Source organism: Myotis myotis, unplaced genomic scaffold, assembly GCF_014108235.1.
Source record: "Myotis myotis isolate mMyoMyo1 unplaced genomic scaffold, mMyoMyo1.p scaffold_m19_p_5, whole genome shotgun sequence".
Classification (NCBI taxonomy): domain Eukaryota; kingdom Metazoa; phylum Chordata; class Mammalia; order Chiroptera; family Vespertilionidae; genus Myotis; species Myotis myotis.
This window is the reverse complement of record NW_023416357.1, coordinates 66,867,627-66,890,683: the sequence shown is the minus strand read 5'-3', so window position 1 is coordinate 66,890,683 and position 23,057 is coordinate 66,867,627. Positions and strand designations below refer to the sequence as shown.

Here is a 23,057-nt window from a genome sequence, read left to right as displayed (position 1 = left end):
AACTAGGAGGAAAGAGAAACGCATACGGACACTCAGAGGAGGCGCAGTGCTGAAGTCAAATTCTGAGGTGCGGAGTGCGCAGAGCGGGCTGGCAGCGGAGGGCGCGGTTGGCGTTTTCAATCAGGAGGGAGTCGCAGACTCTGAGCTCCAGATACGGGCGAGTCTTTAGGGACCCAGACTCAAACGGGAGAAGCGGGACTGTCTGGCTTCGGTCAGAGCGAGTGCAGCTTTCTCTCCGAGGTTTGCAGCAGTCGCTGGGACTCAGAGAGGCAGAGCCCCTGGGGACAGGACTGAGAGCCACCATAACTGCTCTCTCCGGCCCACCCTGTTGATCCTGTGCGACCCGCCCTGCCCAAGCCCTGCACAGAGGCATTTGCCGGATAGCCTCAGGCAAAGGCTAGATTAGCACCTCCCTAGAGGACAGAAGTTCTCTCACTGCTGACACAGCTGATTCTCACAGCCACTTGGCCTGGAGGTCAAACCCTCCCTGGTATTAGCTACAACAATCAAGGCTTAACTACAAGACTGCGCACAAAGACCACTAGGGGGTGTACCAAGGAAGCATAACAAAATGCGGAGACAAAGAAACAGGACAAAATTGTCAATGGAAGATATAGAGTTCAGAACCACACTTTTAAGATCTCTCAAGAACTGTTTAGAAGCCGCCGATAAACTTAATGAGATCTACAAGAAAACTAATGAGACCCTCGATGTTATATTGGGGAACCAACTAGAAATTAAGCATACACTGACTGAAATAACGAATATTATACAGACTCCCGACAGCAGACCAGAGAGCGCAAGAATCAAGGCAAAGATTTGAAATGCGAGGAAGCAAAAAACACCCAACCGGAAAAGCAAAATGAAAAAAGAATCCAAAAATGCGAGGATAGTGTAAGGAGCCTCTGGGACAGCTTCAAGCGTACCAACATCAGAATTATAGGGGTGCCAGAAGATGAGAGAGAGCAAGATATTGAAAACCTATTTGAAGAAATAATGACAGAAAACTTCCCCTACCTGGTGAAAGAAATGGACTTACAGGTCCAAGAAGCGCGGAGAACCCCAAACAAAAGGAATCCAAAGAGGACCACACCAAGACACATCATAATTAAAATGCCAAGAGCAAAAGATAAAGAGAGAATCTTAAAAACAGCAAGAGAAAGAAACTCAGTTACCTACAAGGGAATACCCATATGACTGTCAGCTGATTTCTCAACAGAAACTTTGCAGGCCAGAAGGGAGTGGCAAGAAATATTCAAAGTGATGAATACCAAGAACCTACAACCAAGATTACTTTATCCAGCAAAGCTATCATTCAGAATTGAAGGTCAGATAAAGAGCTTCACAGATAAGCAAAAGCTAAAGGAGTTCATCACCACCAAACCAGGATTATATGAAATGCTGAAAGGTATCCTTTAAGAAGAGGAAGAGGAAGAAAAAGGTAAAGATACAAATTATGAACAACAAATATGCATCTATCAACAAGTGAATCTAAGAATCAAGTGAATAAATAATCTAATGAACAGAATGAACTGGTGATTATAATAGAATCAGGGACATAGAAAGGGAATGGACTGACCATTCTTGGGGGGGAAAGGGGTGTGGGAGATGCAGGAAGAGACTGGACAAAAATTGTGCACCTATGGATGAGGACAGTGGGTGGGGAGTGAGGGCGGAGGGTGGGAGAGGGATAGAGAGTTAGAAACATCGATGAGAAAGAAGCATCGATTAGCTGCCTCCTGCACACTCCCCCCTGGGGATGTGCCCACAACCAAGGTACATGCCCTTGACTAGAATCAAACCTGGGACCTTTCAGTCCACAGGCCGACGCTCTATCCACTGAGCCAAACCGATTACGGCGATTATAGTTTCTTAAAAGCAAAGTTTTCTGTAATTTCTCCAGAAAACCTATCACCACACCTTTAACTAAGACAGCGCTCAATAGTATTTCTATTTCGCTCAATAGTATTTCTATTTGATTCCTCATTTACTTCCCCATATTTAATCAGTAAAATAGCTTAATCATTTCTCCCACTGAAATGTCTCTGTAGCCTTTCCTTTGTAGTCTCTCTGCTATGCTTCAGGACCTTATTGCTCCATAGCTCAAGTAATGTGAACAGTCCACTCTACGGTTCAATCTATCCTGTCAAATAAGTCTTCTTGATTATCATTTTCAAATGATCTGAGTAATAATCTTTAGCCCTGCAATAACTTCCTCAACAGTTATCTAAAACAAACAGTATTCATCCATTTTCTGCAGAGCCCTTTGGGGTTCCTTATTTCATGGGGCTCAAGAAAAATTATAGGGAGATGAGTATGAGGGTTATTTTAGGTCACCTATCCCTATTTCAACTCTAATGTGGTACAGTGAACTTGTTGAGTACAACTCCATTTGACCACATGATTTATGGTTAAAAACAATGACCTACAGAATAAAATGCAAACCACTTTGCCTCAAGATTTAAGAACGTATAACCCCCCCCCCCCAATATACTGTCCATTCATATCTTCTATTATCTATATACAGTAGGTTCTCAGGTTACATCAGAGATCCGTTCCTACGGCACGACGTAACGCAATTTTCGCCGCAAGTCAGAACCCACCTACATAAGCACCTACCTCACTCACATGGAGCGCATACACAGCAGTAATAAAGTGAAACAGTAAAAAATATTTAAAAGATAACAATTCCTGACCTTTACTTGTGGTAAATAAATAATAAAAAACATAAAGCACATATGTACATGTCAAAATGACGCAACTTTATTTTTTTATAAATGGGAGATGGCTATTTAACCACCAGAGAATGTACAAAACGAAATGACATTCAAAATAAAACCACGTACAAAACGAAACGAAGTACAAAATGAAATGACGTACAAGACGAAACAACGTAAGTCAAGTCCGAGTAACCCGAGGACTGTTTGTATAGCAAATCTATATATACAAAAGACTAAGCGACCGTCCAATTGTCTGATAGGTATGACACGCACTAACCACCAGGGGGCAGACTCTCAATGCAGGAGAGCTGCCGAGCTGCAGTGACTTGGCAGCAGCGATTTTTGGGTGACAAACCCGAAACCAGAGAGGAGGGAGCCCAATTACTCACGGGGCCACGCGATTCCACCTTCAGCCATGGATTATGTTGTTGGTTTACTGCACACTTGCGTTTGCGTCCCACACCCTGTACAACAGCAACTTTGCAGAGTGCCCTCTCGCACTCCGGGACCCCTTGGGGGATGTCAGAGGGCTGGTTTTGGCCTGATCCCCACAGTCCAGGCCGAGGGACCACACCTGCTGGAGGGACCCCTGCTCACTCCACAGACGCCCTTCGAGCCATCGTGCCTGGGGAGGGACCGCAGGAGGTTGACTCCAGGGCATGAAGGGCCCCTCTCACCCAGTCCCCCCACAAGCCACCTTCTAATTCAGCAGTCGCCAACCAGTGGTCCACTGGTGGTCCGTGAGGTCCGAAAGGTTGACAACAGCTGGTTTAAGGAAACCTTTGGAGCAACAGTAGCCAACCAAGTGGTCTGCGGACCACTACTGGTCCATGAGGTCCAAAAGGTTGGAGATCTCTGTTCTAATTAATTTCCTTTCAATGTGCATGAATCTGTGCACCGGGCCACTAGTATCCCTATAAGAACCCTCTGCTCAATAAAAATTAATTTACTTACAAGATATACCTCATTACGTTCCAACTCTCCAATTTTGCTCAATCCATTTTCTTTACCTGGGACATATTCCCCATTCCTAGCTATTTTAAAAATCCTAAACTCCCTTAAAAACATAAATTTGTCTAAAATCTTTCTAACCCTTTTTCAAAATTCTAAAAACATTTAATATCAGGGTCATTAGCAATCACTAATTTTTTGCCTTGTGACACAGCTTCTTTTATAATCTTAGTTATGTAATTCTTATAACTAATTATGATAAGCTTCTATCTTATCTGGAAAAAAAAATGCTTCTTCAAAGGCAAGGACTTCTTTGTTAGTTGCCACAGAACCAAAAACATTGCTTTGAACATAGTATTTAATAATAATTTAAGAATTTCTATCCCATACAGGTAGTAATCTGATTAAAGATCATCTGGTTAAACTGAACAGCAAGAAGAAAATAACACACACAAAAAAAAAGAAGAAGAAGAAACTAACACAGATTTCTAGAACTAGGATAACTATTTTAGAAAAAAAATTAATAAAATTTAATTGTAATCATCAGTGTGCATTTCAAGGGGTCCTCTACATAAAAATAAGAACATGACTGAATGTGTCTACTATTTACATTTGACAATTTTTAGAAACCAAGTATGTTTTATCAAATAGATAATTCTGAAGGACAAGCAAAATAAAATTTGTGCTAAATATTTTACTAAAAAGAAAGACAATCATTATAGTAATAAAAAGGATATCAGCTTTAGCAAAGTCTCTTATCCCACACTGAGGTAATCCTGGTGTGTTCTGCATGTAGAAATCCAAGTAAAACCAATGGGCAAGTTCAATCTGAAAACATACTCGGATGGCATTGTCTCTTTCCTCGCTGGGAATATGCAAAATAAATCGGCTGTCAAAAACAAAACATATACAAATTATTTACAAACCATAACGATTTATTTTAACATATTTAACTACTTCATCCCTGACCCATCACCAGAGAAAAGGACCAAGAGTGCAGTGCTGATCAAGAAAGCAAAATTTGGGGAAATTACTATAGAGAAGATGAGTCTGGAAAAAACAACAGCTGATTTTTTTTTTTTAAGAGGCCATTTACCTTCTATTCACAAATACAGGAATAAACTAAAGAGCTCAGTAACAATGAATTAAAGGTGAACAAGAAAACCTTCACTAGGATTTTCTCCCATGTCTGGTAACAGATTCTAAGAATATATGCAAATGCATTCATACAAACAGAAAAAAATGATAGCTGCTTAATCTTGACATTTAAAGTATTACAAAAAAATTTACAGAAATCAATACTCTGTTGTTCTTTAATAGTCTACAAACATCCCAAAGAGCCTCATCTGCAGAACCTAGTTCAAACTGTCTTTGAGGAACCTCCAATGTCAGTCAATATCTTTAAGTCTTTCCTTATGGGGCTAGTCAGATGCCTGGAGAAGAAACTTCCAATCTCCTACCTAGAAGGTAAAGGCCAAGCTGTCGTATTCTGGGAGCTGAGCTGGGGGAAGGGGCAGAGGGTTGTTAGTATGTATATAAGATATATAAATTCACTTCTACCATTTCTCAGTATTCTCTGATTCTGGAGTAGACTGGCACTACTACAGTAGTCTCGCATTCTGGTCCTTCATGTCTACTAAGTCATATACCACTTTCCCTTTTTGCTTTATAGTTTCCAAATGTTGTTGCTCACCTCTTCATCCATTCTTCCTTTCCTTGTGGATTTACACATTTCAAAAACAAAACAGCCCAGCCTGTGTGGCTCAGAAGTTGAGCGTTGACCTATGAACCAGGGGGTCATGGCTCAATTCTTGATGAGGGCACATGACCAGATTGTGGGCTCAATCCCTAGTAGGGAATGTGCAGGAGGCAGCCAATCAATCATTCTCTCTCATCATTGATGTTTCTATCTCACTCTCTCCCTTCCTCTCTGAAATCAAAAATACACTTTTTAAAAAACCTTACTGTTTTAGTGAGATGTTGTGTTCAGTCTACCATCTTTAACTAGAAATTCCCACAGCAAGGTCTATTTATGTAGTATCTACATCACTTTTACTCCTTTGTCATAAGTTTCTCCTGCAAACGATCGGGGAAAGAGGGAACAACACCAGAGGCTGTTTTCTAACTTTAGCAGATAGGTTTGGGTACTGGCACCCCAAAGCAAAACTCACACACCCTGGTTCTCAAGAGCCACCTTTCTATCTACTCACGTAACAGGAGAAGCCTACCCACAAGCCCTTCTACTATCTCATCTTACCGTAAATATAAAAAGGCAACCAAGAATCACTCAACATCTAAGGAAAACCTGGACCGTGCCAAAGAAAAAATTAAATAAATTTAAAAACTGGTTTCCTAGAACCTTGTTACTCAAAGTGTGGACCCTGGATCAGGTGGGGGCATGAAGTGTGAGAGGGGAAACACATTTTAGTCACAGGTCATTATGACCTCCCTCAAAGGAAATTACAATGTGCACCAGCAAAACAAGAATGAAAACCAAGAAAGCATAAAACATGAGGTTCCTGAGAGAATAGGGACAACCAGGGAGCGCGGTGAAAGGGAATTCTAGGACACTAGCTGTTGGGCAAGTGAACCCATCCAGATTGGACTAGGACAGTGGAGGTCTCTAAGAGGTCAACTCTGGAGGAAAAAAGAACTTCTGCATGATTGAGACTATAATAAAGGAGCAGATGGGGGAAGGTGGAAAGACAGCAAAAAACTTTGGATATGTACATAACTGTCTAACCATTATGCTGTACATTTGAAACTAATACAGAATAATACTGAATATAAAACTGTAACTGAAAAAAAAATAAAAACTTGGATGTACTGGGTGAGAGGGGTAAATATATACAAAAGAATCGTAGTCCAACTATGAAGCAAAACACCAAAAAATAGTCAATGCAAAAAAAAAATGGATTTCAAGAATAGCCAGAAGGAATTAAGGAAAAAGACTAAAGGGGGGAAAAAAAGAAAAAAACTAAAAGGCAGCATCATTTTGATCAATCTGTAAAATATAAGAAAGGAAAATGCTAAGAGCCTTTTATGAAGGTCACATGACTGATGGAAAAGAAACAAAACAAGGTTTCCAGACAGAAAAGAAACAAAACCCTAGCCACTGTAGACTTGCCTTTACTGTGAAAAACATGCACATAGTTACACTGTATAACAAACGCTATTTATTATTGTTCAGCTTTTGCAATCAACCAATAGTAAAAAGTATAACAGACATCTAAGGTTACAAAATGAAATGTAAATATTACCATTTTTCAATTTTTATTTTCGGTTCATCCAGATAGAAGCTGAAGGAATAGGTAAGAAAAATGGAACATGTTCTTCTAGTCATTTATCCAGACAGACACCAAATCTTTCTTTTTTACAAAATCTGGGATTACAGAATATAAGTGCCTTTTAAGTGTTTCATCCAAATCTACTATAATCATACCATCCCCAAAGAAATACAGTGACATTTCTTATTAGTTGCAAAATTATCCTATTTACTTATTTACATGTGCCTTTCTTTTGTGAGGCTTAAAACGTATTTGATTTCCTATTACATCCACCTGGCGTAGAAGAAACAGCACAAGCTCTGTAAAGAAAAGGGCCTATTTCAAACCTTGATTTTCTGAAATAGGATGAATGTGAGCTTGGGTAAATTACCGCCTCTCTGAGTCTGTCAGGTGAAAATAGAAATAACTGCATCTACCAAATAGGGTTGTTTGGGGGAATAAATAAAATGTTAAAGGGAGGACTCAGTACCTGGTGCCTAGTAACCTCGTAAATATTAGTTGTTTCCTACTTTAAAAAAAAAAAAAGCGTGAATGCAAGACAACTACTAAAAGTCAGACTTGTAGACATAAATAACTGTCACTGAAAAGGTATTTTATCAGAGCTTTAACTCGTAATTTAAAATATTTCACAGCCCCCTTACACCTGGCGACAACTTCGGGTAGTACTGCACCAAAAATTTCACTTCGGGGGAAAATGTGTATTTCTTTAAGTTTATGTTACACGTTTGGCTCTCTGAAATCGTAGCTGACAAAAGGGAAGAATGCAAGAAATTTCTCTTGTAAAAGTATGCCGGGAGTTAAAACCCTGAAGTTGAGAACTTCCTTTAAGGATAATCAAGGGATGAAAAGGAAACCAACTGTAGGCATTGTTTTCCCCTCCCCACTGTAAGTTTTGGGATGAACAGGAGTAATTCCGCACACAATTTGCAGAACGACGTTACAGGGGAAAGGGGAATTCTGAAAACTGCTCCCTGCGGACGTCCGGGGCCGGGATTCTAAGGTTTAAAACCTCAGGGTCTTTCAACAGCACTGGGGGGTGAGACGGAGGGAGGAGGGGGACAGGCAGTAAGAGTCAGAGCCCGAAAAGCCACGGGGGGGGGCACCCCAAAACCGCTAACGACCGAAGCTTCTGAGGAGCGCCTTCGCTCGAGGGCAAGCACAGTAACTGGGGAACTAAGAAAATGAGGACGTTCCGGGGCTCCGCCAAGAGGGGTGAGAACTAGGGAGGCTGAGGCTGTGGCGGAAAGAGAGGGGTGGTGTCGTCCGAGAGGGGAGTCCCCAGGGAAAGGGCTCGACGCTGGGGCCGGAAAGCGGGGGCACGGCGGCGGGCGGGAGGGCGGAGGCCTCTGCGGGCCTCGAATCCGAGAAAACCAGTGAGAGGACGAAACGGGTCGGGACGGCGCGGGCGCCGCGGTACCTGCAGAGATCGTCCAGGACGCTGCCGGGAATCTCCACCCGTTTCGTCTCCATGATGAGGACCCACCGCAGGAGCAGTGCATCCCGGCTCCGCGCGGCCGGGGACGAGGGGACGGCTCGGAGACTCCGGCTCGCCGGAGAGCGGGCAGCGCGGCGGCGGCGCTCACAGGGACGAGAGGGGGGAAGGGGCGAGACCCGCTCACTTCCGTCCGGTGCCTTTAGCCCAGGACCCCTGAGGCTGGGCCGAGGCGGGGGCGGAGCCCCTGGAGCCACGCCCCGGTCCTACTTGAACGGCCCAATGGGAAGCTGGGGAGTCGGGAGCCTGAGCGCGTAAGCCAATGAGACATTTGCTTATTGGTCCGTCGTCTCCAGTGGTCTTCAAGCTGCTCAATTGCTACTCAGAAAACCTACTTCCCGCCGCCTGGGACAGAGCCCGGGGTGGATACGCGCATGCGCGCCAAGCAGCTTTCGCACTACCAGGAAGTCGAGAGCTCAGGGCTTCCCCACAGGCCAGAGACTAACTGCGGGACTTGGGCGTGGTGTGCACGCCTTCTGCATTGCGCAGGCTGTCCTACCTGGGCAGGGCGGGCCCCGCAGGCGCGTTCAGCTCTGCGCGAGTGTGCATTCACGATCCCTCCTGTCAGATATCCTGCATACACACTCACCGCTGCCCCCACCAGCTTTGTGGTGGTTCACCTCCGTCCCTCTTCGGACACCAAGCTCCGAAGGTGAAGACAAGGGCTTTATCCCAGTATCCGACACACAGTGAACCTGAGCCCAGGAATCTGCATTCTACATCTATACACAGCACTCCAATCTGCTAGTCTCCTCACTCATTCTTCATCTTGCTTAATTATTCATTCGTCATCTTGCTTAATTGACTCAAATTCATTTGAGATCCCACGCCCTCTTTTTACATCAGACCCACAGGCCCACATACACCTGCTAGGTCACTAGTTGAGTCAGTTCCACCATTTACTCTCCCATCCTTTCTGTTCATTTCTGTCCAAATGCCCACATGTACATCGGATTCGCATTTCTCCTCACGAGTGCAAGAGCTGCCTAGCCAAGCACCTCCGCCTCCATTCTTGGCCTGTACAACTGCCCAAGTTTTGTGTTTTTTCTTTGTTCAAATATAAAAAGGTTACCATCTATGATCAAGCCCAAACTGTTAACATCTATTCTAGAGTCCCATGGCCATTTATTTTACTCACCTGTTTTCCATAAATTTCCAATTTCTCCTAATTATTGGAGAATTTCTTAAATTTATCTCCTACCCTCCTATAGTGTTTTTACTTTTCTAGAGTTCTCTTTTATCTTTCAGATCCCTGTTGTAGCATCATAGCCTTGCTTCATTGATTTCTTATCCCTATGAGGATATTAATAATATATTTTAAAAGTTTTCTTCTTCCTGAATAGTCTCATATTCCTCTCAGCTGGAATTTTGCTAATAATTTGATCTCCACCTATCATATTAGAAACTTTCTGGTGGTACTCAACTATAAAATAAGGTATACTTTATTTTCTTTTATTGCACTTTGCTTTATTGTGCTTCACAGGTGTTGCTTTTTTTTTTTTTTTTTTTTTTTTTTTTTACAAATTGAAGACAAGACTATCCCCACCAGCAAAGAGATTATGCCTCACTTTATTACAACATTCACTTTATTGCAGTGGTCTGGAACCGAGCCCACAATAACTGTGAAGTATTCTTGTATTCATTCATACTTAAAAGTAGGGAACTAAAAACTGGAGGTACGGACTATAAAAGGTGATCGGAACCTCCCAGCATGTAGGTAGAACTAGTTTCCTGAGAGCTTCACTATAGGATGACCTGACTAGGCTGTTGGCTGGGAACACACGGCATCAGTACCTGTAGGTCATTATTTCCAGCTGGTCAAATGTCCTAAACAGAAAGTCCTTTCAGGTGTCAGCGTAAGAAATGTCCAAGTCTATATACACTGAGTGGCCAGATTATTATGACCACGTCAGGTGGTCATAATAACTGGGCACTCACATTCAAATATATCCCACGTTCAAAGGCTGTTCAATCGCATTGTTTACCCATATCTTCAGAAAAAAATCTCTTCTACTGTTGTGGTAAACAACCTGCTTCCCTATTTATAATGGTCTGGCCCTCTAGCAACTTCAGTGTGAAATTATAGCTAATTTGCCTACAAATATCAGGTGGTCATAATAATCTGGACACTCAGTATATATAAAGAGCCAGGAGCTATCACATCCGAAACAACCGAACAGACAACCAAACAGGCTGATTGGGGTGACCAGGCCGGCAGGGGGGTTAGTGAGGGACAACCAAACTACTGAACAGCAGGCTGTGTGGGGCTACCAGGTCGGCGGGGAAGGGGCGGGGGGGCGCAGGGAAGGGGGACCAAACGACCGAACAGCAGGCTGCGTGGGGCAGCCAGGCCAGCAGGGGGGGCAGTTGGGGGTGACCAGGTGGCAGGGGGGCAATTGGGGGTGACCAGGCTGGCAGGGGGGCAGTAAGGGGCAACCAGGCTGGCAAAGGGGGGCGGTTGGCGGCGACCAGGCTGGCAGGAGGGCCTAACAATCGGGCCTAAACAATCGGGCCCCAGGATCGGGCCTAAACAAGCAGTCAGACATCCCCATCCCCCGAGGGGTCCCAGATTGGAGAGGGTGCAGGCTGGGCTGAAGGGACCTATCCCCACCCACCCCCACCCCCCACCCCCACCCCGCACAAATTTCATGCCCCGGGCCTCTAGTCTGTAGATAATTTCTATGACTTTATTTGAGCCAAACTGGGAACATAGCTGGGAGGAAGATCTTAAATGTTCCTGAGAAAGGCAGTTTTGCAGCTTATTTTACTAGTATACATTAGAATCAAAGGAGAATACGTAAAGAAGGTGCATAAAATCCACTGGTGGTAGTGACGGGGAAAATAAGACTTTTTTTGGGGGGGGGGGGGGCTAGCAATCTGAATCTGTGCCAGTAACTTAATGTACATTCTTGATATCCTATAATTAAGTCACTGCCCCTTTCTCCACAATCTGGTCTGGCGGGACCTGTTTTCCTGATTGCTCCGGATTTGCAAGGGGGCCATAAGCAAAGAATGTAACAGCTTCGCTGCTGGGGAGGTCACTGACACCACCCAGAGCAGGCATTTGGATACAATCTAACGTCCCCATTCTAAGTGATGCAGGAGGGGCTGTGGAAGCCCACCACAAAAGCCTGGTAGTTAGGAAACAGATAGGAAACAAAGAAACCAAAGGGCATAAAGAGAAAGCTTCTCCATATTGGCTTCCTCGGGATTTGGAAAACTGACCCCCTAAGTCACTGTGCTAGTACATGTGAAACATCTGAAAATAAATGGGTTTATCCTGGACCTCTGAGTACTCCTGTGTATTTTTCGGTCGCCTGGTGAATTCTGTAACAGTAGATGTATAGCAGGGAAATCCCTAGGACTGGATGAAAGGCAAAATAGAGAAACACATACTCCTTTTACATTGATGGGTACAGGATAGTTAGTGATTAACATTTACAGCACAGAGATGGTATTTGGGGAACAAGAATAACAATGAGGGATTCTGTGTGTTTTGTGCTTTGGTGCCCTTGGTTGTGTCTTCGAGGGGTAGGAAAAGAAAATTACTCTGACATTGTAAAGGAATGTTATCCTAGATGCATAAGAACAATGGGCAAAGCTTGCTTAAGGTAAAGATTGACCTTTGCTAAGGAAGGTATAGACCTGGGAAGTGCTTACCTGCTATAATCTGTCTAGTTAGGAATGTGTGATCAGACCATCCTGCGTGGTTACTTGTGGTTACTGAGCATGTCAGGCCCACCAGGAGGCCCCCTGAGCTTGTCAGGCTGATTACATACCCCTTTTTTGTTCACACAGGCCAACCTTGAAGTATTTTGGGAGTCAAGTCGGGGAGCACGGGCTGGAATATCCCTTTGCTTTATTCAATCCTTCTTGGCACAGTACAAGTTTATTTGGGCCTAAGAAGTAGGCCCTGAGACAAGAATCTGAATACAAGTAGTTTATGTGAGAAGTGATCCTGGGAAAGGTTGGTAGCAGACAGGGAAGTGAGTCAAGGAAGGGAAGAAAGCCAATAAAAGGATTATTATTAGGGAAGTTAGCACTGTAACGAGAGCTCATCCTGCTGGAGAACTTTGGAGGACAGTATGAAACACACCTGAGAGTTTTCCCACTCAAGGAGTGAGGACGATGGAGTTATATATACTAACTTCCATCTGCTACTGATTGAGGGCTGCCCCTGGGGCCTGCACCCCAGCCTACCAGATGTGCAGCAAGGCAGGCTCCTGGTCCAGAAAAAGCCCTCAGGAAAAGAAATGCAGATACTGGCAGTTGGACGTTCAGACAGCATGGTGTAATGCATTGGTGAGGTGAAGGTGAGCCTCTTCCGTAGTTCTAGTTTGCTGGGTGCACATTCTATCTGTCCTAACTGAAGTTCTTTCCTCTGTCTGGGAGGCACCTTAGAGGTTTGAGGCACCTTAGAGGTTTTCTTAGTTGTCCACTTTGAGCTCTGAGTCTGGTCTTTAGTTCTCTAAACGATGGCAGTGAAACAACAGTGTAAAGCAAAGAGGTGTTTACCTCCAAGGGGCTAATGGTAAACAAACAAGCAGATTACCAGGCTCCCTGCTGAAGGCCCTGGAGGGAGTCTTCCTGCTTCCTATCTCTTTGTAGTCTCCCAGCTCAGGGACAGCTTTACAACTCCTTTTTGAGCTCTTAGGGGCCACGAAGTCCTCAAACTATCACATATTGCTAAACCAATCTCCCCGACGAAGAGTCCCAGAGATGTCTAGGGGCAAGCATCGTCTACTTTTCTGTCTCTTCCCCACCCCAACCCTGCTTCCTCACACACACATTTCTAGGAGCTGGGCCAGTGCACATAGAGCAGCCCTTATAGCAGTCCTCTGAGAAAGCATTCCATAGAACCCAGGCCTCACTCAAACCCAACTGTCCATAGGCCCCAGAAGAGAAAGGCAGAGAAATTGGAGTTTGGAGTTGAGGGAAAAGGAGATGCTAGGCTTCTTAAATTATAATACTGACACAAGTTTTAAATAGTTGGGTTGATCAAAATCTTTGACAAGAAAAAAAAAATTGCCGAAACCGGTTTGGCTCAGTGGATAGAGCGTCGGCCTGCGGACTGAAGGGTCCCAGGTTCGATTCCGGTCAAGGGCATGTGTCTGGGTTGCGGGCATATCCCCAGTAGGAGATGTGCAGGAGGCAGCTGATCGATGTTTCTCTCTCATCGATGTTTCTAACTCTCTATCTCTCTCCCTTCCTCTCTGTAAAAAATCAATAAAATATATTTCAAAAAAAAAAAAGAAAAAGAAAAAAAAAATTAGAGATGTTCTAAATTAAAATGACAGCAGCCAGAGAGTGAGGAAAAAACAGAACAGGTAACCTGTTGTTGGCTGTGGACCAGCTCTGACCAAAAACTGCTCACATTCCTATATATCTGCTGGGATTTTGGATTCTTTTCCAGGTGGCTATTTCCCCGATTATCCAAAAGAGAGAACAGCCAGGCACCACAGAACTCCAGGAACCTCTGCTTCTCATTTACACATAAACTTTCCTATCCAGCCCTAACCGGTTTGGCTCAGTGGATAGAGCATCGGCCTGCGGACTGAAGGGTCCCAGGTTCGATTCCAGTCAAGGGCATGTACCTTGGTTGCGGGCAGATCCCCAGTAGGGGGTGTGCAGGAGGCAGCTGATCGATGTTTCTCTCTCATCGATGTTTCTAACTCTCTATCCCTCTCCCTTCCTCTCTGTAAAAAAATCAATAAAATATAAAAAAACTTTCCTATCCACTGTCCATAGCCAATCCAGAGGAGTGGACACTTCTTCCTTGTGGACTCTGCATCTATCCCAGAACTAGCCCCATTCACCTTCTCCCATCCTCTTTTTTTATAGCTAATGGAAATCTTTTCAGAATGGCTTACATCTTTCTCACCCTTATCTGATGTCTGAAAACACTTGCAAACTCTGGGACAACGGACATGTTGTCTTTCCTATCTAACCATGCTGCTGGTGGTTTAGACACCATGGCCCAAGACTGGTCTTTTTTTTGCTAACAATGACCTAATACATCCTTCCTTTTTAAAAAATAAAAATATGCTTATTTATTGTTTTTAGAGAGAGGGGAAGGGAGAGGGGGAGGGAGAGGGAGAAGGAGTGGGAGAGGGAGGAAGGGAGGGAAGGAGGGAGGGAGGGAGGGAGGGAGAGAGAGAGAGAGAGAGAGAGAGAGAGAGAGAGAGAGAGAGAGAGATGGATCAGCTGCCTCCTATACACCCTCTACTGGGGATCGAGCCTGCAACCCAGGCAAGTGCCCTGACCAGAATCAATCCTGCAAACCTTTGGTTCCTGGATGACGCTCAATCAACTGAGTCACCCATCCAGAGTAAATCCTTCCTTTTAAAAAAGACTTTCAGCCGTGGAAGTTAAAACTATTTTGTTTAACACCTTTAGAGTTCTAAAATATGCTATTTCATATGGTTAGTCTTCTATAACTATATGGGATAGGCAGATCAATTAATGAGGCTTATAAAGATTAAGTAGCTTATAAAGATTAAATGATTAAATCACTGTGTGTAATGGAGCCAGGACTAGAATTCAGTTATTCTAAACTCACAGCAGATATTCTGCTTTAGGGATAATGACACAATAATAATTATTAATATCTACATAGCATATTATAGTATAAAACTAGAGGCCTGTTGCACAAAGTGTTCGTGCAATAGGCCTTCCCTTCTCTTGGCTGCTGGCACAGTTTTTCCTCGGGCACCCGGGGCCCAGGCCTTCGCTCTGGCCAGAGCTGCCTTCAGTCTTCCGTCTTCCCTGCTCTGGCTCCCCTTCAGTCTTCCCTCCGCCACTTGGAGCCTATGTATGCAAATTAACCGCCATCTTTTGTTGGTGATTAATTTGCATATCGTGCTGATTAGCCAATGGGAGGCATAGCGAAGGTACGGTCAATTACCATGTCTGTCTATTATTATATAGGATTCTTTTCAAATATCAAAATTCTCACAATTGTTAAAGGAAGAAAACATAGGCCTAAAATAGCATCACTGGCACTAAAGCCCATGATACCAAATCTAGATTTAATAGTGGATCTAATTTCAGCTTCAACTTTTCCCAGAAATGTAATTTTAATCAATGGAATTTTCTGGTCAAGCATTGGTAAGGAAATCTGTCACATGGGCCCTCTCCAACCATTATAGAAAGAAGAGGCAATCTGTGTGATTAAAACCCTTTCATTTTCTTCCCCCAAAGAAAAGATGTCAGGCCCTGAGAATAATCCTTCCTGTTGTTAATAGCTCCCTTGCCCCACCCTTCTTCCTATAAAATCCTTCCATTTTGTACAACCCCTCAGAACACCATTGTAGTTGCTAGTTGGCATGCTCTTCAATTTATGAATCACTTAATAAAGCTAATTAGATTATCAAATTTCCTCCGTTGAATTTTGTTTTTTCTAGCACAACAAACCAAGTTGTCATGGAATTCTAAAAATTTTTTAACATGCTAAATGGCCTCTCTCAGCCCAGCTGAACTCCTGACAGCTCTGGCTCTATTTCTCTGCAGGTCTTTCATCTTTGCCCTACTCCACCTATTACCTTTATCCTCAGGATGATAGGGAGTTGTCCCCAGTAGTTCTGACACCATATCCTGACCCGATGACATTCAATAAACAGAGAGAGAGAGAGAGTTGTCAGGTGTCAGTGTAGCTGATTAAACCGGCAAGCCAAAGATGAGAAAGCCTTAAGCCTTTAATCACTTATACAACCAATGTGACAGGCTGCCTGTCACTACTCCAGCCAATTCAGCAGAGACACGGTTGAATCATATATGAGCAGATATTCCAATAATGCCAGCAGTATGGGAGAGCAGCAGGTCATCCACAAAAATCTGCTCTTCACACCACCCTCCTCCCCATAAGCCAGTTGCTTATATTGGGTAGAAGGACCAATATTACATGGGGAAATCGGCAAAAGAATGGATATGCAAAATGGGTATAATGGTTACAGTTTACAGGCAACATGGGCTGAGGGTTTGCAAAGGGCTGGGGCAGGGGGGGGGGCGGGCGCGGTGGTACAAAAAGCTGGGGTTTTGCAAAGGGCTGGCACCTCTATTTTCTGCAATAAGGCAGCCATGATAATAGCCAGCTTCCGGATGGGGTGAATGGGCTGAATTTCCAGGTGAGCCCCCAGGTCCCACGTGCAACTCCCAGCCAGGTTAGAATGTGCTTTCTTTAATAAGAACAAAGCAATCATGGTTAACAGAACATGATTAATATTTCTTATAACTAATAGCCAGTCTCCAATATTCTATTTCTGCCCCTAAAACTGACCCAGTGACATTCAATAAAAAGAGAGAAAGAGCTGTCAGGTGTCAGAGTAGCTGATTAAACCGGCAAGCCAAAGATGAGAAAGCCTTAAGCTTTTAATCACTAAGGTGGTATGAACAAAAGGTTAAAACCAGACAAGGCAAACTCCCTCCATTTCCCCTGTGGAACAGGTCACCAGTCAAGGTTTCATTTGAATGAACACAGATATACCTGCCACTGGAGGTCATCTCATGGAACAAAAGGCTCCAGCATTTTTATGGATCCGGGGAGGGAGAGCCCACGGACGAAAGGCCAGGAGTAGAAAAGTACTCCTCCCCCTGTAATATGGGCTCAGCAGAGGAGCCTAAAGAAGACCTCAGCCAAAGGCCTCTGATAAAGAGGCCTAGGATTAAAGGCCCTGGAGCTAGGAACGCAAATATATGAAGCATATGAGTCAGAGAGGCCCAAGTCCTTGACTGCAAAGCCCTTCAGAGAATGCAATGCACTGGCTGTGCACCAAGTCTGCTAAGGAAAAGCAGTTAATCCCCAGGAGGCATGCCAGGTAAAACGGTTTGTAATTGCCTACAGTTAGGCCCGCACCGTCACACACAGGTGCTTAACCATGAGCCAGACTTCTCCAGAACTACTGCTGTTAAGTGAACCCTGGAGCCTGTCTTACCTCTGAACTTACAGAAACCCATTCATTTCTTTGTGTTTCAACCAAAGATTTCTGTTACTCAGGCCCAAATCATTCCAACTGATATGTCCACTAGCCACCCAGTGAACCTTAAGTAAACCTAAGATTCCTGTCTTTCTCACACATTACCATGTCCAATCCATCAGTGAGTCTTGTCCAGTCTACTTCTAAAACATATGTAAGATCTAAAACAAGCATGTCAAACTCGAGACCTGCGGGCCGCATGTGGCCCACAACAAATATTTTTGCAGCCCAGCCAATGTAACAGTATGTAAGAAACGTTTTAATAAAAACTTTGTAACTTAATTTTTACAATATCCTGCTATACATAATTATTAATAACGAACTACAACGTTCGCTAATGACTGATTATTATAATCGTGTTGCATTCATTTCTTTTACATGCTATAAGTGCAGGCGCACCATTTCTCCCCACTGTTACTAGCATCAAATATTTTAGCAGCCGACTGCCACGTCGTTAGTCTTGGACTGACTTGTCTGGTGTGCGCAACAGGAAATATTTCGCTTTCTGAGGACAAGAAAAATAGGTTTATTTGCGTTATGCTTATTAATTTGTGCAGTTATTCAGTGTCTGGTAAGTTAATGTTCAAGAAAAAATATTAATTTTTATTAAAATGTGCTATTATTTTATGTTAGCGATTACGCATTCATTTCAGCCCTTTGTATTCAGCATGTCTCTATTGAAATAAACCTACATTTCTATGAAAATTGAAGCTTTTGTTTTTTGTGGCCCACATAAACTTAAACCTTGTTTCTTTGGCCCTTGTTAGCCTTTGAGTTTGACATGCTTGATCAAAAACATATCTTTTCTTTACTTCAATTTGCCTCAAGCCACCTTAGTCCAAGCTACCTCATCTTTCCCTTGGACTATTCAATAAGCTACTAACTGGTTTCCTGCTTTCACTGTTAACCAAATTTTAATCCATCCTCCACATAGCATTAAAAATGATTGTCTTAAAACATATATTTGATCACAATACTCTCCTGCTTGAAATCTTCATGACCCTTAGAGTAACATCCAACTTGCCTAAGACTTTATATGATGGGGCACCTGCCTATCTCTCTAGCTTCATTCTGTGTCCCATCTTCATCTCTTCCTCTAGCCACACTAGTCTTCCTCCAATTCATCAAATACTCGAAGCCCTTTCTGCATACCATTCCCTCATCCTGGAATACTGCCCACCACTCCCATAATTCCCTCCTTTTTATCCTTTGTGTGCAGCTTAAACATCACCTCATCAGAAATTCTCCCCTGACCATTCTATCTAAAGAGTCTCTACTGTTACTAGCTATCAATTCCTTTGTTTCCTTCATACTATGCTTCCTCAAGTTGAAATTTTTTCTATCATTTTTTCCCCCAAGGCAGGAATCTTTTCTATGTTATTCATTGAATCCCCGGTGCTTAAAGCGTCTTTGACATATGGTAGGCACTCTATAAACATTTGCTGACTAAAAAATAGGCAAATGAGTAAGTTATCATCAATATGTGCTGAGGTTACTGAAGAGGAGGTGATAAGATGCAAAGTCTTAATATGAGTAAGCGTGAATCTCTTTTAAAGAGTGAATCTCTGCTTAAAAAAAGGTTAACTCCTTCTAGCTCAGATGAGTTTTTGTTACTTTCACCAAAGAATCCTAATCAATCCAGAGCTCACTTGCTCTGTGTATTAGATGTTATACAAATGTGTGTAATATATTTTCTAAATATATGCAATATATTATGTAATATAATAAATATCTATATATATAAAAGCCTAAGCAACCGTCCGACCGTTCGACCGTCTGACTGGTAGCTATGATGCGCAATGACTACCAGGGGGCAGACGCTCAACACAGGAGCTGCCAAGCTGTGATGGCTTGGAGGTGCAGTTCTTGGGTGACGCACCCGGAACCAGAGGCGAGGGAGCTCGATTCTGGGGTACGTCACCTGAGATCGCTCTCTCACAATCTGGGACCCCTTGGGGGATGTTGAAGAGCCGGTTTTGGCCCGATCCCTGCAGGCCAGGCTGAAGGACCCCACCTGCCAGGGGCCTCCAGGGTGTGTCCAGCCCGTCTCACCCAGTCCCGCCCCACCGGCCACCTTCTAATTAATTTCCTTTCAATGTGTACAAATCTTTGCACTGGGCCTCTATTAAATACTATAAATATACACAATATATAACTATGTATGTTAAATATAAACATCCTATATAATAAAAGCCTAATATGCTAAGTGTCCAGTATCCAGTCGGCCATTCAACCAATCAAAGCATAATATGTTAATGATAATGCTAAGGCCACTCAACTGCTCGCTATGACATGCACTGACCACCTGGGGGCAGACAGTCGACCAGTCGCTATGACATGCACTGACTACCAGAGGGCAGATGCTCCAACTGGTAGGTTAGCTTGCTGCTGGGGTCTGGCCAACTGGGACTGAGTGAGATGAGCCGGACATGCCCTGAAGCCCTCCCAAGGTCCCTCCCCGGCCCTGATCGTGCACTGGTGGGTCCCTCGGCCTGGCCTGCACCCTTTTGCAATCTGGGAACCTTCAGGGGATGTCAGAGAGCCGGTTTTGACCTGATCCCACAGGCCAGGCTGAGGGACCCCACTGGTGCACAAATTTGTGTACTGGGCCTCTAGTATTATATATAAATATATTGCATATATAAAAATGATGGAACTCTAGAATATTGTCTGTTTCTTTTTTCCCCCATTGATTTTTAGAGAGTGTGGAAGAGAGAGGGAAAGACAGAGAGAAATGCTGATGTGAGGGAAACACATCGATTGGTTGCTTCGTGCAGGAGCCCAACAAGGCAATGGAGATATGTGCCCTTGACTGGAATTAAACCCAGGACCCTTTGGTCTGTAGGCCAATATTCTATCCACTGAGCCAAACAAGCTAGGGCTTTTGCCCTCCCCTTTCTGCTCTTTTGTCTTGTCTAATTCCCATGCTCTGATGAGTTTTGCCCAGAATGGGAGGAGGCAATTGAAAGGGAGCAAATGAAGCTCTCAGACCCAAATAAAAAAGCTCTAATCTAATTGTAAACAACCTTTGTTTCTATGAGGGGCAAATCAGGAAAATGAAACTTGTTTCAGGATTTTTTGTTTTTGAAAAGAACTTCTTAATTTTTTAAAATCAGAAATATAATCTGTATAACAGTTCTTAAGAAAACTCTTATTAATTCCCTGTCCATGGATGAACGGATATTTTTTGGACTACAATTTAGAAACTAAATTACTAACAAATACTAATTACTATGTTGAATCTTTGAATACATTTTGTTCAGTAAGCATGCTGGACGCTGGTTTGTTTTTCTTTCTTTAACTGACCTTGTAAACTTTTAATTGGGAAAGTTGTTTGTCTCATGGCATCTCTCATACTGAATTCTTTAACAGAAGAGGTTCTGTTGAAAAACAATAAGCAAATCCACAGTACTTTTCCAATCACTCCTTATTAAAATCAGATGGTCAGTTTAGACCTGTAACTCTAATCCAGAGTCCACATGGGGGGCTTATAGGGGATTATAGTCCATAGGGTTTTAGACAACCTCCAGACAGAGGCCCCACCTGTGATAGGTCTTGGCAGCCCTAATTGTTCCAAGATATACAATGAAACCAAAAATCAAAACTCCGAAATTAGGCATTACAGCTACTAGTAGAAGGTGTCCATTCCTTTTTTCCATTTAAAAATTTTATATCATATTGCTGACCATGTCTTGAAAACTAAGGCTTTTGCCATGTGCAGGAGTCCATTTCTAAGGAGTTCAGGTAATTACATTATTTTCTGGTTAAAAGACAGATCTCTAAAAAAGCCCTTTCCCACATAATGAAAACTTCCCCTTTAAAGTTGGCCTTCTCTCCTCTATTCTGTGGTCACTGCAGTATTGCCAACCAATATTCACTCTGCAATCTTGCTCTGCAGCCTTTCCCTCTGTCTACTGAGATTTAATTTACAATGATATGCTTTTAGCTATTTATAAAATTAACTTTTTACTTTGATAAAATTGTAGATTCATATCTAGTTATAAGAAGAAAGATCTGATTGATGTAACCATTTCCCAAAACTATAGCAGGATATCCCAACCAGGATATTGACATCAACACAGTCAAGACACAAGCAATCTTTTCATCACCGTAAGGATCCTTCATGTTGCCTTTCATAGCCAGTATTTTCTTTCTTGGTGTGTGGAATATGTAATATTTATCACATATTTCAAATGAAGAGCTTTCCATGATTTTTACATGCCTTCCCCTCAGTTTTGCTTAGGAGCTTATTAACAAACTAGTGACCCAGTGCACGGATTCGTGCACATTGAAAGGAAATTAGTTAGAAGGTGGCCGGCAGGGTGGAACTCGGTAAGACAGGCCGGACATGCCCTGGAGCCAACCTCCCAGGGTCCCTCCCGGGCCAGCAGCATTGGGGGTGGCGCCGTGGCTCGAAGGGCATCTGCAGAGTGAGCCCCCCTCCAGCAGGTGGGGTCCCTCAGCCTGGCCTGGCTCTCCAACATCCCCCAAGGGGTCCCAGAGTGTGAGAGGGCACTCTGCAAAGTTGCTATTGTACAAGATGTGGAACACAAACGCAAGTGTGCAGTAAACCAGTTTCAGGGCCAACAGTGCCCCAGCAACAACAACCACCCACGGCTGAAGGTGGAATCGTGTGGCCCGCAAGGAACTGGGCTCCCTCCTCTCTGGTTTCAGGGTGCGTCACCAGAGAATCACTGCTGCCAAGTCACTGCAGCTCTGCAGCTCCTGTGTTATGCGTCTGTCCCCTGGTGGTAAGTGCGCATCATAGTGACCGGTTGGATGGTTGGACCCTTAGCATATTAGCCTTTTATAATATACTAGAGGCCCAGTGCACAAAAATTTGTGCACTCAGTGGGGGGATCCCTCAGCCCGGCCTGTGCCCTCTCGCAGTCTGGGACCCCACAAGGGATGTCCACCTGCTTGCTTAGGCCTGCTCCCCAGGGGGATTGGGCCTAAGCTGGCAGTCAGACATCCCTCCGGCAGCCTGGAAGCCTTTGGGGGATGTCCACTTGCCAGCAGGGAGCAGGCCTAAGCTGCCGTCAGACATCCTTAGCACTGCTGAGGAGGCGGGAGGGGCTCCTGCTACCACCGCTATGCTGGCAGCCATCAGCCTGGCTTGTGGCTGAGCAGAGCTCCCCCTGTGGGAGTGCACTGACCACCAGGGGGCAGCTCCTGCATTGAGCGTCTGCCCCCTGGTGGTCAGTGTGTGTCATAGTGACCAGTCATTCCCAGTTGTTTTGCTGTTAGGGTCAATTTGCATATTACCCTTTTATTATATAGGATAGATGCTTAAAGTTACCAAAACCTATTTTTCAGAGCTGTCAAACATACTGTCTCATATATTCCTAAAATTATACTGACTACATTTTAGGAACCCTAGATAGAGTAGCAGAACATAAGCTCAAATAGGGATTTAGAGAAGTGGCCTGGATAGCAGAGAGGCATCCCGTAACTCCAGGGCCAAAGCAGCCGGTGGGCAGGCAGGGCAGTCAGTGTTAGCCACCTTGATGGCCGGAAGTCACCTTCCATGTGACAGATACCATCACTGCCACCAGCTGCCTCCTCCAACACCTGTTCTCCTTCTTCCTCTGAGTTAAATGGCTCATGTAAAAGCCTATATGTCCTGGCCCTTCTC

General features: G+C 43.9%; 1 protein-coding gene across 4 annotated transcripts in view; it reads right to left on the bottom strand.

The window, feature by feature from the left end:
- DCP2 (decapping mRNA 2) overlaps positions 1-23,057 on the bottom strand; it is a 97,756-nt gene that overhangs the window by 46,663 nt on the left and 28,036 nt on the right. The window contains exons 1-2 of one of the 4 annotated variants that reach the window (XM_036308051.1): positions 8,376-8,599; positions 4,409-4,560 (exon numbers count right to left, since the gene is read on the bottom strand). In XM_036308051.1, the coding sequence (XP_036163944.1) occupies positions 4,409-4,560; positions 8,376-8,428 (205 nt within the window). In that variant the 5' untranslated portion in view covers positions 8,429-8,599. Of the gene's footprint in view, positions 1-4,408; positions 4,561-6,931; positions 7,076-8,375; positions 8,600-23,057 lie in introns of those variants that run through there. The other 3 variants (XM_036308050.1, XM_036308052.1, XM_036308053.1) reach the window with 3 other exon arrangements.